This window comes from Heptranchias perlo, chromosome 31 (genome assembly GCF_035084215.1).
Source record: "Heptranchias perlo isolate sHepPer1 chromosome 31, sHepPer1.hap1, whole genome shotgun sequence".
NCBI lineage: Eukaryota > Metazoa > Chordata > Chondrichthyes > Hexanchiformes > Hexanchidae > Heptranchias > Heptranchias perlo.
Window position 1 is genome coordinate 25,668,749 of NC_090355.1, and position 16,176 is coordinate 25,684,924.

General features: G+C 41.6%; 1 protein-coding gene across 1 annotated transcript in view; it reads right to left on the bottom strand.

The window, feature by feature from the left end:
• Positions 1-422: 422 nt before the first annotated feature.
• Positions 423-16,176, bottom strand: part of phf19 (PHD finger protein 19) — a 33,892-nt gene continuing 18,138 nt past the window's right edge. Inside the window, exons 9-15 of the mRNA XM_067969759.1 lie at positions 14,246-14,369; positions 11,886-11,953; positions 8,530-8,706; positions 8,189-8,291; positions 6,306-6,391; positions 5,807-5,902; positions 423-5,574 (exon numbers count right to left, since the gene is read on the bottom strand). Coding sequence (XP_067825860.1) covers positions 5,244-5,574; positions 5,807-5,902; positions 6,306-6,391; positions 8,189-8,291; positions 8,530-8,706; positions 11,886-11,953; positions 14,246-14,369 — 985 coding nt within the window. The 3' untranslated portion in view covers positions 423-5,243. The remainder of the gene's footprint in view (positions 5,575-5,806; positions 5,903-6,305; positions 6,392-8,188; positions 8,292-8,529; positions 8,707-11,885; positions 11,954-14,245; positions 14,370-16,176) is intronic.

Here is a 16,176-nt window from a genome sequence, read left to right on the forward strand (position 1 = left end):
TAGCCCAAATTTAGAGGCTCCCCTCCCTGTAGTCTCCTGTCTTTCCAACTTGTCACCACACTTAGCTGCTTGACTGCCATTTTTGATGTCTGTGGTCAGTTCTTTTTTTTAAAAAAAGCTTCTTTCTCTGTCAAAAAGTCTACTCACTCCCTCTCAGACTGACAAAGATCAAAGGGTTTTCCAACACAATGGTGAGGAGTGTCTTTCTAAATACCCAGACAAGCTAATGCATCGCTTATTATTTAGTGTCTGGGGAAAATAACTTCTCTTTAGCATACCATCTTTCATCGAAATGGCGCTTTTTAAAAAAAACTCATGAGAATACATACTGCTTTTAAAAACCCAGTAAGCTTTTCCAAATCCTCTCTGTGGAAATGTGGTCAAAAATACAGAAACGTGACAATAGCAACTTAATCCAAGAATTTATTGGCAATTGGTTTGCATAGCTGAATAATACAGAAAAGAATACTGAACTGCATAATGAAGAATAAATGTTCGTTACAAGATAAGGGTAATTACATATGTGCTTGCTTACAAATGTACAATGTTATAGTAATACTGTAAACCTCTAATGGTTATGCAAATCATGTTGTGCAGGAAACATTTGTACGAGGATTGTCATTTCAGGTTTTTCTAATGTCAAAATCGATCAAACGCTTTGGGAGGGGGGATGGAGTACTGAATGTAAGATACATTACATGGCTGGAGATTTGGTACAGTACTAAGTGGTAATTCATAAGTTACAGTACACCCCCAGTACTCCCATCAGTTATACTCTACCAAAGGGCTTCTGTGGTCAACTTTGAAAATCAGAACAATTGTCCAAGTCTGGTTATGAACTCATCAGACCACTGTACAATAACTGGCACACTGTAATGATAAAATAAACCATATGGGATGTGAAATGTTGATTTTCCAAATGTTAAGCAAACTCATCAAAGTACAGTAAGTCTTTACACATTGCCTACTCAGCAAAATGTTTTAGTGCTAATGGTTTCTGAAATAATAGTTATTTGCAACTTTAAAACATTTTCACAAAGACTACTAAAGCAAAGAGCATTAAAAAGAACTTCATAAAATCGACTGAGCATTTTCTATCCACTCTAACGGAAACTTCCACCTGTTTTCTAAGCCAGGACCGAGCATCAGTCAAGTGACATCATCACTATAAAACTGAATTACCTTAAACTTACAGAACCTGTGAACAGAAAAGCTTTGATTATTTCACCACAGCTGATACACACATAACTTGGTGAGCGAATTGCTGTGTGTTTGGTGGGTTTTATTTCAATGGCTAGAGGCAGGATGGGAGGGAAGAAACAAGTAGGCTGTAGATTGGCTCAGATCTTGCTTGTGTTGCACCCAGCACATGGGTATAACGGCACCAGCAAAGATGCGAACCACGTCACTGCCTGCTCTACCAAGGGAAGGACGAAAGCAGAATGAAGAGAGGCTGGGTGGGGTGGGGGAAGAATATCACTGTCCTTGTGAAATCAAACCAAATAAAAAGTCTGAGGGATCTTGAAGCAAGTTTTTTTTTTAATATTCATTCATGGGATGTGGGCGTCGCTGGCAAGGCCAGCATTTATTGCCCATCCCTGAAGAGAATACATTACTGGTGAAATTTAAACAATTGTAATTTTTGGATTGTCATGCTAGGCAGCTAATTTGAAAAGTTATTGTGCTCAGAATGTACAGTACATGGGGTTCTAAATTGGTTATAACCCATTTTCGAGTACATAACCAGTGGAGCGCCATCAGCGCACGTCTAAACCGGGAGGCCAGAGACTTTGCTTTGGGCCTCACTTACATTATTTGGGAGAGCTGCCAGCACCTCCACAGGCAGCTCACCCATTTTAAATAGATAAATGTCGGGCTGCTTGCCCTGCTAGCAGCGGTCCTAAGGTAAGTCCCGGGGGGTGGAGCAGCTTGGAGGGGGGTGATGGTGCACCTGCTCCTCCTGGTTCCACAGCAACGTTTTTGGAAAAAATTACCTTTTGTTGGCAGCCGCTGCTTAGGCTGCAGCAGCAGCTGAAGAATCCTGAGCAGACGGAGCTGGCAATCCAATTTCTGCAAAGGGGCTTAAAACCCTCATTTACATATGTAAGGGGGCTAATGCTTATTTTAAGCGGCCACCAGGGACGCCTGAAAAAAAAAGGCCATCACAACATTGGAGCGCTTGTCTTTCAGGTGTCCTTGGGGGTGCAGGACATTGACCCCCAAAATTGGCCCTTGTTGCACCCGCTTTACGCCCGTAAAAAGGGCACATCAAGGTCCAATTTCTGCCCCATGATGTCTGTGAGTTCTAAGGTAAAAGTTCCTACTGGTCACTTTAATCAGATAGATAATCCTTTCATGTCCATTAGACACTTTGGGCGGTATCACAAAACAGGCCACAGCGAATCAGCAGCCCGTTTTACACCGCACCCCACTTAATAAGAGAGAATTGGGCAGAGTGTAAAACAGGCTGCCGATTTGCTATTGCCTGTTTTGTGCTACTGCCCGAGACAAATTCCTCCCCCCTTTGTTTCCTCACAATTTACTGGCACTTTTATAACAACACCTTTTGTCAATAGAAAAATAAAACCACAAAAGTACGAAGTCTTTGGCTGCGGGGCCTATTTTATGGAGTATAAAATCACAATTAAATTAATCTCCATATTGCACACATGAAAATGCTGTTCGGAATATTGTGCTTTTTTTTGCCACCGTCGACATAAAAAGGTAATCTGTCTCCATTAAGCAGGATATTTTCAAGAACAGCTTATTTTGATCCAATTCAATCAAGTCTCCAGTTTTCCTGAAAACATGATTTAAATGAATAATCTTGGCTGTCAATTTCAATCCCACAGAGGATAAATCAGAGAAAGATCTACATTTCTCACAATAAAAATACCGTTGGTACTCATTGAGAGATGACAATTCACTAATATCTTTCATACGGTTATTACAGACTGGTTTTGTTGTTGAATGTTTTCTTGAAACGCATTTAAAAAAAGAGTTCATACAACCATTTTCACTTTTAAACTGCTACTGGACCATGACAGCTCTAATAACACTTAACTGTGACAATATAATCATACATTTTGATTATCAATAGCAACTAAAGCATCCAGTGTCCCTTAGCATTCCATTTGCAACACCAGGTTGGCACATACAGATACAGATACATTAAAGCTTAACCCTTTGAGAACAAACAGAATTCTGCAGCTTTCAAAGTGCACACCTCTTTTCTTTCCTACAACTATCTGCAAAAGTGAATTATAAAGCAGTGTTACAGCTCTTAAGATTGCTCAGTTAGCAAGTGCATAGATAGTGTGGAACTGACCCGGGTACACCAGGGAATTCCCAGGTTTGATCCTTGCTCTGTGCTGATCCCAGCCAGAGTTGGCAATGAGGAACACTACATTTGGTCTTGGAATCCCATGGGCAGGCTAGGGGGCAAAATTAAAAGAAATCAAACAAGATTCTTGCTCCTGATCGCTATCCAGTGATTCCTGCTGGAAAGTGCACTTGTGTGGACACTGGCTGAGGACAGGACTGGGATCACCTGTGATAGAATAGGATGCTGGCACTCACTGTTAAGGCACGGGATGAATGGCCACTTGGACAAGGGAGGATGGCTGGCTGTCCTGTCAGTTTCCCGACTGACGGGTTAGATTAAAATTTCTCCCCTGGATTTTTTTTTTTAAAAATCGGTGTGCATTGCTTTTAAAATTGAAAAAATTCTATGTATTGTGTTGTGCCTCTGCTCTCCTTTAGGCTAACAGTGGAGGTACAGGACAGTAGATAAAAAGGTGTGAGAGATGGATTTCTGCCAAATCCCAAAATGCCCTATAGAGAACAGAAACAACATGAAATCTTCCAAGAAACAGTAAAGTGAAAAAAAAAATCCCTGTTTACAGCAACCAAAGGAGGAGCGGAAGAGAAAAAAGAAATCTAATGCAGTGCGACCAGCACACGACGTCACGGTCATCATCTTGGAAGTAAAAAGAAAAAAAGTTCCAGCCCAGTTATATTTTTTGATGTTGGCACAGGAATGTCAAGCCAGTTCTCAAAAGAGTAAAAAATTGCAACTTGTGTGAAATCTGCGCAAATAAAGCAGACCCACAGAGCAAAAGCAGCAGCGTAAAAATTTGTCAATTCACATTCTCTCAAGCAGGGTTCTATATATTCTCCATTGTGGAAATTCCAGTCCCAACAAGGAACATGTAGGTACCCACGGGACAGGGTAACCTGGAGCAGCAACGACTCAACTACGCATCAGGTGATCTGCTGAAGCTAGCTTTGCACTTGCCAGACAGAGATACTTCTATCTGATAAACAAGGTTTTTTTTTTGCCAAAAATAAAACTTTTAGCAAAGCTGGCTGATAGGAGGATTCAAGCAGCAGAAGCCGGTGAAAAAATACAAAGTCTTTCAAAAGCTAGCTGTAGTTTGATCAGTTACATAGCAACTGGCTACAGAATGAGCTAGCATAATTCTGAAGTCTAAAGCAGAGCTGTGTATGGATAAAAAAAAACATTTAAAAAAAAAGTGTTAAGTGTGCAGCAGATACAGTGGAGCCCACTTAAGATCAACTTTGCGAAGGCCTAATCCCACTTTAGGATGAAACATTCTCAATGTACATCACTATTTTCATTCACTGCAATGTCAAACATTAAAGTTTAAATCTGTAAAATGACAAATCACACTAACAATCAACTTTTACATTTCGACCTTGCTCGACAATCACATGCAATTAAACTTCCTTGTTTTCCTTCCCACAACATAAAAACCCCTTTAAATCGTGATTTAAATAAGCTTTTCATGGCTACAAATCAACTCATAATCCAAAATAGAAGTGGACCATTCCATTGTTGGTGCTTTGAGAGATGATGTCAAGTCATCTGCATAGCTGGATAAAGCTAGTGCAGTACCCATTCATCGCCACTGGATATCTAGAACCTTCTGAAAATGCTCTTCAATGGGGTATTTACTACATACATTAGCTATCACTAGCAGCAGAAAGCCTGTTCCGCACCAATTTTTTAAAAATTACATTTGTACAGCAAGTACCTAAGGAGATCTCAAATCTTAGATTAAATGTTTGTTTCTGGTAAATAAGAAGGCTCCACTGTAGTTTACTTTCATTTTTTTTTTAAAACAACTACAGAGTTACTTTAGAGCCCTGCCCAGCCCAGGTTCCTTTTCACCTTGACCCTTTGGTCGCTAACAGGACTAGATGCAGTTCCCAGTTGTGATTCAGTATGGAGTGGCACCTTCCCATTCTACCAGATACTGCACGTTCCCGTCCAGGGTCACCCTCCGAGCAAGGACCTGGAATTTTTCGCCACACGCCAGTCGTCCTGCAGCACCAAAATAATTAGTGATCGAGGATTTAAGGTGGGATAGGGAGGTTTCATCATCACTCATACTATCGAAGGTGTGGCCGTTAATGTAATTATTATCCATGGATTGTTCCGTCTGATCCACTCCATTAGCTGTGTGTGTGTAGATGCTTTCCTTCTGATTGCTTTTGCCGTTCAGTGAATACTCAACCGGTGCCTTCCTTTTACGGCTCCCCACACTCTTTCTGGTGAGCAAGAAAACAAAACAGAACAAGGAAAGTCAAGATACTGTTGTGCAGAATTGTAAAAACAACCTCTCTGTAATGCAATGTGCCATCTTTCAGTCATTATTCTCACTGCCTGCTTTCTGTGGGTCAGAACAACGCTTCTTGTAATTAGACACCAAACAAACATTCATTTGCAGATTGATACACAAATGTTTGCATAAATGATTTTGAAGCATAACTTTGGTCTTACCGAGAATCGCAAGACAAGCTTGTTGAAGCAGAACCAGATGTACTTGCTCCATCTGTCGAATCTAGGTCGGAGCTAAAGGTTCGCTCAGAGTGATCACTAAAACCAGGTGAAGAAAAGACAAAATTAAAATCTTCAGGGAGAAGAAATAATCACTACGCCAGAGGATTTTGTATACGACATGGGATGTTGAGGCAGATCAGAGGCCAGCTATGCTGGAACTCCACAACTGTTCCTTGCAGCATGTTTTTGCAACCTCCAGTTTGATGTTGCGGGGAGGGGCTGAGCAGAGGCAATAATCCTTCCCACAGAGCAAGAGGGAAAATCTGAAAGAAAGTTATTGCCAGGCTTCTCTCGTCTATTGTTTCGTTTGGCTTTGGCAATGCATTGCTGCAGGCCTGGGTGCAGCTTTGCAATACTGTCCTCGGAGAATGTTGACTCTGTTCTGACACACCATAGGCCTGTTCTAACACACAAGTCTTTAAGGTGGGAACTCACTCACCTTTTCAAACTCTGAATGTCATCCACAGTAAAGTCAAATATGTTTGCCAAATGGTAGCTCGTACTCTCAGCTGTTGAGAAGTCACTCTATCATTGGAAAAATGAAATTATGAACGATAATTAGAATGTTACTTGCAAATTATTATATTAATACTTTCACTTATAAAGCACCATATCACTGAAATATCTGAGTGTTTTGCACAATGGATTACTTTGCAAGTGCAGTGGCTGTCGTTATGTCGGCAAATGCAGCCACCATTTTTTGCCAAAAAGATCCTACAAATAACAATGAGATGAATGGCCAGTTTTTGGTGAGTTGGGCGAGGGAGGAATTTTGGCTAGGACAGTGGAAGAACTCCTTAATCTTCTTCAAATGCCTTGGGATCTTTAATGTCCACCTTAACATGCAGATGGGACCTCAGTATAACATCTCATTCAAAGGATACCTTAGGCAATACAACACTCCCTCAGCATTTCAAGTAAGTTACACAGAATGTACACAGCATATAAACAGGCCATTTGGTCCAACTAGTCCATGCTACTGTTTATGCTCCACACAAGCCTCCTCTCACCCCTCTTCATCTAACCCTATCAGTATGTCCTTCAATTCCATTCTCCCTCACTATGATCTTAAATCCTGGCAAATGCATAACCTACTGACTCAGAGGCAAGCGTGCTAACAATGGAACCAAGCTCGCAATTGTTACACAAGCTCAAGTGGGAAAAGCCATCAGGGCAGAACCATTGACCTCGCCTCTCAACAAATGCAGGATGTCAAAGAAACTGCAGAACATCAAACTGGAATATTTATTTCTCATCATTAAATCACTGGATGAATAGATGTTTATCATTTGGAGAATATGGGTTTGGGATTTTGTCCAATTTTTGACCAAGTTCATACTGTGAAACAAGTTCCAGAAGAGCCCTGCCATTTATTTTTTTACGGTAAAAAAAATGTTACTGCAATCATGCTGTCAGACCAATGTCAGTGTAACAATTAACTCTCAGGAATCCTGGTCTTTCATCAGCACATCGTGACGCACAGGAAACCGTCTCTGAGCAACATGCTGCCGCTCAGTGTCATATTTGCAATAGGCATCTAGGGGCTTCGGTAAATATTCCAGCGAGTCCAATGAAGAGCCAGTGTATGCACCAAATTTGAAGGGTAACAATCATAGATTCTTACAGCACAGGAGGAGGCCATTCAGCCCATCGTGCCTGTGCTGGCTCGTTGAAAAAGCTATTCAATTAGTCCCACACCCCTGCTCTTTCCCCATAGCCCTGCAAATTTCTCCTTTTCAAGTATATATACACAATTCCCTTTTGAAAGTTAATATCGAGTCTGCTTCCACCGCCCTTTCAGGCATGCATATCCCGATCATAACTTGCTGTGTAAAAACATTTCTCCTCACCTCTCCTCTGGTTCTTTTGCCAATTATCTTTAACGTGTCCTCTGGTTACCGACCCACCTGCCAGTGGAAACCCATTTCTCCATATTTACTTTACCAAAACCCCACAAAATTTTAACTATTCTATTAATTCTCCCCTTAACCTTCTCTGCTCTAAGGAGAACAATCCCAACTTCAGTTATGTGGAGAGATTAGAGAAGGTCCTCATCCCTGGTCTAATTCTGGTAAATCTTCCCTGCACCTTCTCCAAGGCCTAGACATCAGCCTTTACATTTCTAGGTAACCAAAGGATTGTTACATATTCCAGATCATTGGCACTACCAGCGTTCCAGCACTGAGTCGTTAGCTCCCAAGAGGAGTTATTAGGCTGATTTTAGAGCAGAAAAATGTTTTTTGTCTGGTTACAATATCTGGCTTTCTTAATTTAAATCTGGGTTTATAATTCACAGCTAGAACTGGGGGGAGTTTAACGAACCTTTGGAACAGCATCCTGCAGAAACCATTTTGATTTCCTGCTCTTCTGCCTCCATTTCAATGGAAGTCTCTGTCTGCGAGGTTGAAGCACTTCTGGCAGGGGACTGTGACACAACAAACAGGAGTCAAAGGCAAGTAAAGACTAAACGGAACTGTCAAAAAAAATCAGGTACAGATCTAGACTGGCTACAACAAACAACTGAGTCTGTCTCACCAGGTGCTGACAGTCATATTTGTAACAGTTTACCGCAAACACTTTATTTTCCCCTTATTTATCACTGATCTAAAGTATTCATTGGATAGCTATGGTGCAGTCAGTCTGTAAACATGCTCAGTACATACCCATACTTAGGCGCAAGCACTAACATGTTTTTTCCTCTCCTCTTGATTTCGTTAGAAGCATTATCTGTCAACTGACCAATATTATCCGGCAAAATAATATTCGGAGGAACCGGGGGTACTCGAGTTCGAAGACGAAAAATACATTTTTTCTTTTTAATTTCTTTACCACAGATAAACCTTTAACACAAAAGATAATTGCGTTAAAGCTCTGTTGTCAGCATCATCCAAAATTCCCTTTGGTTTGGGTTCTAGTCTCCAACACACATCATAACACTACGTTCATTCAAGGTAAAAAGTCCCTGAGTGTTTGTGGTTAGATCAATGTAAAAATTAGGATAACCTGAAGTGCTGCTCACACAGAAGAACCTCAAGGATACCTTTACAAGAGTGAAAAGGATGCCAAATACGGAATAGGAAGGGTTAAAGGGGGTGGACTGAACATATGGTAGAAGTAAAACCCACAGCTAATGAACACACGTTTCACTCAAAATGAAGCTTTTCTTCTGTAGTAATTTACCTTTCTTCCCCACGTTCCCCCAATGCCACAAACCTTTTTTCTGGCTGCGAGGGCAGGTTGGAGACCTGTTCCCAGGCTGGAGCAATGTCTCTCTATCAATGTCCACCACAGCAGCCCGGGTGACTAACCTGCAAATTTTCCTCTCCCTCCCATTTTCGGGAAGCACCCAGCTTTGAGCCCACACGTTCCCACATCAGCCGCTTGCCGAGTGACAGGCATGGACCCAAGCGTATGTGGTCCAGCACCACTGAGTCTCCTCCACTGAAGATCAAGTTAAATTCATGAAGATCATTCCTTCAAATAAGCCCAGAAGCTGCAAGTGGGTTATGGATGAAGCCACATGAAGTGGACGATCTCCATTTTCATCACAAGCTTTTAATTGTGAAAATGACCTCAACATCAGCAATTTAAACTCAGGCTATGGTGAAGGAGGGAGGTAGACCGCATTGCAGCTGCTCAGTGAGGCATTCCCTTCATTTTTTTGTGGTGCATTATTCGGAAGAGGAGTGTTCTAGCAATAGGTCTAACTAGGGATGGGCAATAAATGCCGGCCTTGCCAGAGACGCCCACATCCTGAGAATGAATCTAAAAAACACATAGAACAAGGTGAAGGTTAGCGACTGCAAGTCAGAGAGATGGTCCTGGTTGGCATTTTATTTGAGACTCTCACAGTAAGATTTTCTTATTTTAAAGTTATTCACATGACAGAGATGATATTTGCTGGAATCTACGTTAATCCCTTTAAATCCATATCCTCACATCAATCACTGTGGTAAAATGAAGATAAAATTCCCCCCAGAGGCTCCAACTCAGAATTCCTTTTAACTTCTTTTCTCCTCTCTCCAGTAAATTTGGTTGCACTAGAACAATGCACTCTGAATGTGAAGTAGAGGACATAAGCCAGATGATACACATTAGGACTATGTTAACCAATTATTTCTCTAATCAGATGTTTTACTGATTATGTGATTAGTTGAATATTCAAAGTTACCCCACCAATCAGAAATGTAATTTATACTTACATTGTGCAATTAGGAATAATGATAGAGGAAACATTACACTATAAACAGCTATGGCAGAGGTATGAAGCTCCCAGTTATGATGAGATGGACAAACTGCTAACATAAACCAGTACAAGAATGGGACTGGTTGCACAAAGTATCAACATCAAGCACTCCCAGCCTAGACTCAGCTGTCCCTTTTTCACCAGGTTTCCTCATCTAAGGAAGGATATACTTGCCTTAGAGGCGGTGCAACAAAGATTCACCAGATTGATTCCTGGGATGAGAGGGTTGTCCTATGAGGAGAGGTTGAATAGAATGGGCCAATATTCTCTGGAGTTCAGAAGAATGAGAGGTGATCTCATTGAAACATAAAATTCTGAGGGGGCTTGACAGGGTAGAGGCTGAGAGGTTGTTTCCCCTGGCTGGAGAGTCCAGAAGTAGGGGGCATAATCGCAGGATAAGGGGTCGGCCATTTAAGGCTGAGATGAGGAGGCATTTCTTCACTCAGAGGGTTGTGAATCTTTGGAATTCTCTACCCCAGAGAGCAGTTGGATGCTGTTACATTGAGTATATTCAATGCTGAGATAGATAGATTTTTGGACTCTAGGGGAATCAAGGGATATCGGGATTGGGCAGGAAAGTGGAGTTGAGGTTGAAGATCAGCCATGATCTGATTGAATGGCGGAGCAGGCTCGAGGGGCCGTATGGCCTACTCCTGCTACTATTTCTTGTGTTTTTATGATCTCTCCGACAGCTCCTGCACCCACACTGATCTCTCCGACAGCTCCTGCACCCACACTGATCTCTCCGACAGCTCCTGTACCCAGCTCCTTTTTGAAAGTTACTACTGAATCTGCTTCCCCCACCCTGTCAGGCAGTGCATTCCAGTTCATAACAACTCGCTGCGTAAAAAAAAATTCTCCTCATCTCGCCTCTGGTTCTTTTGCCAATTATCTTAAATCTGTGTCCTCTGGTTACTGACCCTCCTGCTACTGGAAACAGTTTCTCCCTATCTACTCTGGAAAGCTATGGACCAAGAGCTGGAAAGTGGGATTAGGCTGGATAGCTCTTTTTCGGCCAGCACAAACACGATGGGCCGAATGGCCTCCTTCAGTGCCGTAAATCTTTATGCTCTCTATAATTCAACACTGGGGGCTTCTTTTACTTATTTTAGTTTTTTAAAAAATGTCTTAACCCCATGCCTCTTTAGAGGGCTCCACACCATACCAGCATGGCATTTCCAATTTCCACATCACCCATCCTTGTGGCTTCCCAAAGTGAATCTGCAAATTTAATAGTGGTGTTGTTCATCGTGTGTCCGAGGATACAGTGGGACAGGAGACAGTGGAGCTACGATACCACTTAGTGACTGCAGCCTGCAACTATAGCATCATGGGGACTTGTTTACATAGAGAATTCCCATTGTAATTGATTACATAGCATTTCCAATGTTACATGTTGACGTAAAAGGCATGACCAAAAATGGTGACAGGGGGAAGTGAAGTTTGTGGATAGGAAATACATGCATACACAAGATTTTTAATATATAGGTACAGATATTTATAAGCAGTTTTGTGCTGTAAACTCATGCACGTTAAGAAAAGCCCAAACTCATTTTTATTTTAAATCTTTACATATACTGCAGAGAGAGGAGGCACTCATTCCAAGTGTGATCTAGATTCAAACTCAGGGTGGAAGGCAGTAGTCTAACGAACTGTGCCACCATACATGTTATTTTCATTAGAAAGGCTCTAATAAAACTGAAATCATAAACGCAGGTATGTGTTTTGCAATTTTACTGAGTCTCACTCTTAAAACACAAGACAAAGTCTCACCGGCTTTTATAGCTGTTTAAAGCATCAAGGAGATTCTGCTTTCGTTCAAGCACTGCCGTTTCTGTCAGCTGAAGAGAAACAAGAGGATTTATTCAGTACCAAAACACTGCAATATTTCAGTAACAATATCTCCTGAGACTTTAATCAGAAAAATGGACCAGCAGGTGCATAATTTGAATATTGTTTTTTTTAAAAAAATCCTGTAGATCTTAATGCTAATCAGAAATGTTTTTGATCTGCATTTGACAACAGAATTAACAACTGGTCTTGTCCCAGCAGTTTCTCCTCTCTAGAGAGATGAATATTCTGCTTCTACCCAGCATCTGATTACGTGAGCTGGCCAACAAATGGGGAAACTCAGTCCATGCAGGTGGTTGAGTTTGAATCTCATTCTAGGCTGGGATATTAATGGTCAACACCCAAAAACAAAAAGACTGTAAAACCTGAATTTCCCTTACTTTTCCTCATAGCTCATCCCCTTTACCCTTGGGATCATCCTTCTTACTGTTCTCTGCTCCCTCTCCAATGTATGCACATCCTTTTTGTGGTATGGTGATCAGAACTGAACTCAATAGTCCAAGTGTTGTCTGACCAGTGACATTGTAAAGCCTCTGTAGACGTGTACTCTACTTTTCTGGCCATATATGCCGACATTATGTTTGCTCTTTTAATTGCTTCAGCACTTAGTTTTGATTTTGAAAGTGATGGATCTATTGTCATTCACGTGTCCCTTTTCAAAAGTCACTGTATTAATTCAATTACATTAATTGCACAAGTTCTACTCTTGATAATTCAAAGTAGTTTTTTGTGCAAAAAAAATTTAAATTATCCAATGTTTGAATTAAAAATTGCAAATAACATGGCAAAGTGGGAATTTAGTGCTAAAAAATGGAATGATCAGATAATTTGAATTAAGAGTCGAATATATTTATAGTGCACATTTTTCACTAAACGCACAATACTTTACTTTTGTCAGTATTAAATTTAGTTTTCATTTGTCTCTCCAACTGTGTAAGTCTGAAGTATTTAACTACACTCTATTTCAACTGTACCCCTATTTAGTCTCAAGTTAAAAATTTGATAAGCTTACAATCGATTTCGGTATCAGAGTCATTTCTGTAGAGCACCCGGCTCAGCTCTACAATTTCATCCACCAGGTTTCTGGTATAAATGCCCAGGGGATATTTTAACCCCCGCCCGGAGGGAATGGAGTTATAATCACCAGCGTCTCAGGCTCCAAGGGCCAGACTGTTTGCCGCTCGCTTCGACCCGATTCCCACCCCCCCCCCCCCCCCCCGAGTTAAAATCGGGGCTACTGTCCAGAAAACAATTGGTTAAGCAGTCCCACTTGAAGGGATCCATCCTGGAGCAAACGGTAATCAACTGACTGAACATGTCTGTTGAATATCAATTTATGGGGTATTTAACATAAAGTAACAATAATCATAAAACAAAGAACCACATTATCAATCACAGTTGTTTCTGTAGTTACTAAAGCAAGCAATTTGTCTGATTGTATTTACTGATCATTTTTTAAAACAGTGATGGCAAATAGAATTGTTTCTCAGAAAGTCTTCAGAATGTTACATTGAACCCATTGGTTCATCCTTTTGGGTGCTAGCTCTTCTGATTTCACACTGGCGTTCAAAGGGTTAAGAACCCGCAATGAGTTGGTTTTAAACGACAGTAACTGGCACTGGGGACCCATCAACACCCATCAAACTGGCTTCATATCAAATAACATCTCAACTACTGCCTCAAATATTGCTTGAGACAAACCTGTTTTTAATATCAGAACAGTTATTTGATGTACAATTCTATATGTACCTTTGTCAGGGTAGGGGAGCTTTTAACTCAAGAAGCTCGACACCATCCAGGACAAAACAGCCCGCTTGATTGGTACCCCATTCACCATCCTAAACATTCACTCCCTTCACCACCGGCGCACCGTGGCTGCAGTGTGTACCATCTGCAGGATGCACTGCAGCAACTCGCCAAGGCTTCTTCGACAGCACCTCCCAAACCCACGACCTCCACCACCTAGAAGGACAAGGGCAGCAGGCACATGGGAACAGCACCATCTGCACGTTCCGCTCCAAGTCACACACCATCCCGACTTGGAAATATATCGCTGTTCCTTCATCGTCGCTGGGTCAAAATCTGGGAACTCCCTACCTAACAGCACTGTGGGAGAACCTTCACCACACGGACTGCAGCGGTTCAAGAATGCAGCTCACCACCACCTTCTCAAGGGCAATTAGGGATGGGTAATAAATGCTAGCCTTGCCAATGACACCCACATCCCATGAACGAATAAAAAAAAAACTACACACCAGTTCCACAATAACACACACACCTACCTTTCCAAGCTGGAGGCTTGACCAGTTTTGGTTAATAAATATTAATATTTCCTCTTCAAAGTCAAAGTATTTCTTTTTCCCACGGACCCCTAAATTGTATAAAACAAGGTGCACAACATCTACCCTAGAAACAAAGTAAAGGGACAGGAGTTTGATAAAAGGACAAAGAGCTGCCAACACATTTACCGACAGTGCTACCCCGCAGTTATCAGGAATACGGAAATGACATTCAAAGCTTCCTATGTATGGCATCTAGTTATACCACACTTTCAGAACTGAATCCAGAACCACTCTGCTGAAACCATGTCCAAAAATCTGGTGCAGCACACCTGGTGCAGCTGTCACCTGCTCAGCACTGGAATGCAATAAACACTCACAAACCGCTGGTTCTATCCTGGTCTCCCATGCTTCCAGCTACACTACACGCTTGTGAACATGTCATCTGTAAGTCTTGTTCAGGAGTTGGTGACTTGCGATTTTCCTAGAATACGGACAGAGGCGTGGAACATGATTTACAAAACACTGGCAAAATCCATAGAAAATCCTGTAATTTCCTGTGGAATCTGACTTATTCCGTCACCATAAACCAGTGTTGTCCAATACATTGAGGCACTAGCCACAAGTAGCTAATTGGGATTCCAGATGTGGCTGATTGCATTTTTGATTAGTAAATAAAAAATGAGTAGTAGACACCGTCGTTGGACATGTGATCTCAATACTCATATTCACACGGTGTATGCGTGTGTACTTTAACCGTTTTGTGCATTTGTTGGTAAAATGGTAAGATGAAAAGCAGAGCTGGAGTGTTTTTTGATCATTGTGTGTGCTTTACTTCCTTGGTTACTGCTTATTGGTTATCTGCTAAAATGGTGTGTACCACGGGTGAAAACACTGGACTTCAGCACCATAGAAACACCAGTAACATGTTATGGGGAGGGGAGCTGTCATTGTGGTCAGCTCAATCAATTGGAAGAACCGATTCAGGCCATCAGAAGAAAGCAAGCCCAACCAATAATGAGCAGCACCAACAGGGCGCATTAGGCAAAGGGCAAGCAGCAAACAACTGCATTCTGGATGGAGAGCGGGGGCCGGGTCCGGCATGTATCGTTGAGTCAACATTCTCAGCAATCACTCTGATGTGGTGAAAATACCGCTCGCAACTGCTGGATCAAAACCTAGAAGCTGCACTGAGACTTGCCGGGTCCAATAAGTTCATGCCTGAATTCCAAACTTTGCTGAATGAGAAAGAGTGCAATGTTTCGCACTGAATAGTGATAAATGTTTATGTAAATATAAATGTGAAGTACATTTACCTACAGTGTATGTATGACATGTGGCCAAAACAGTGTCACTGTAGCCATGCTTGTGGCTGGTCAACGATATCTATTGGACAACACTGCTGTAAAACATTGGCCCCTGCGAAATGATCCCATTGCTTTCTTGTGAAAAACTAAGGGGGCAACCAGCACCAAGGTCTAAAGCTCAAAAGTAGAAATTTCACAGAGCTAATATAACTAACCCATTCGCCAGAAATCCACCTTGCATTGATTTGAAAGCAAGGGCTGGTGCTGTCCTGGATCATTTAGTTATAACTGGGGTATAGGCCACAAATTTCTAAAGCATCTTTAACAACAGCTAGAGACTATAACTTCAATGTAGGATTTTATAGGACCCGTATTTGTAATGGCTCACGCAGGTTTATGAGAAGAACCCATTAGATAAGCATCATGCTGATTTCTCTACACTGAAATATTTCTGTTTCCTTAACTCTTTGGACTGTAAAATGTCACTGCATTCACCTGTACCACAAAGAGCACGACACCTAACAGGCTGAACACTCCAGTAGTGGAAAGTCTAGACTGCATGTCATGGCTCCGACTTAAATCCCAACCTTGAGAGTCACTTCAAACTGAGGGACCCCCAATAATAAA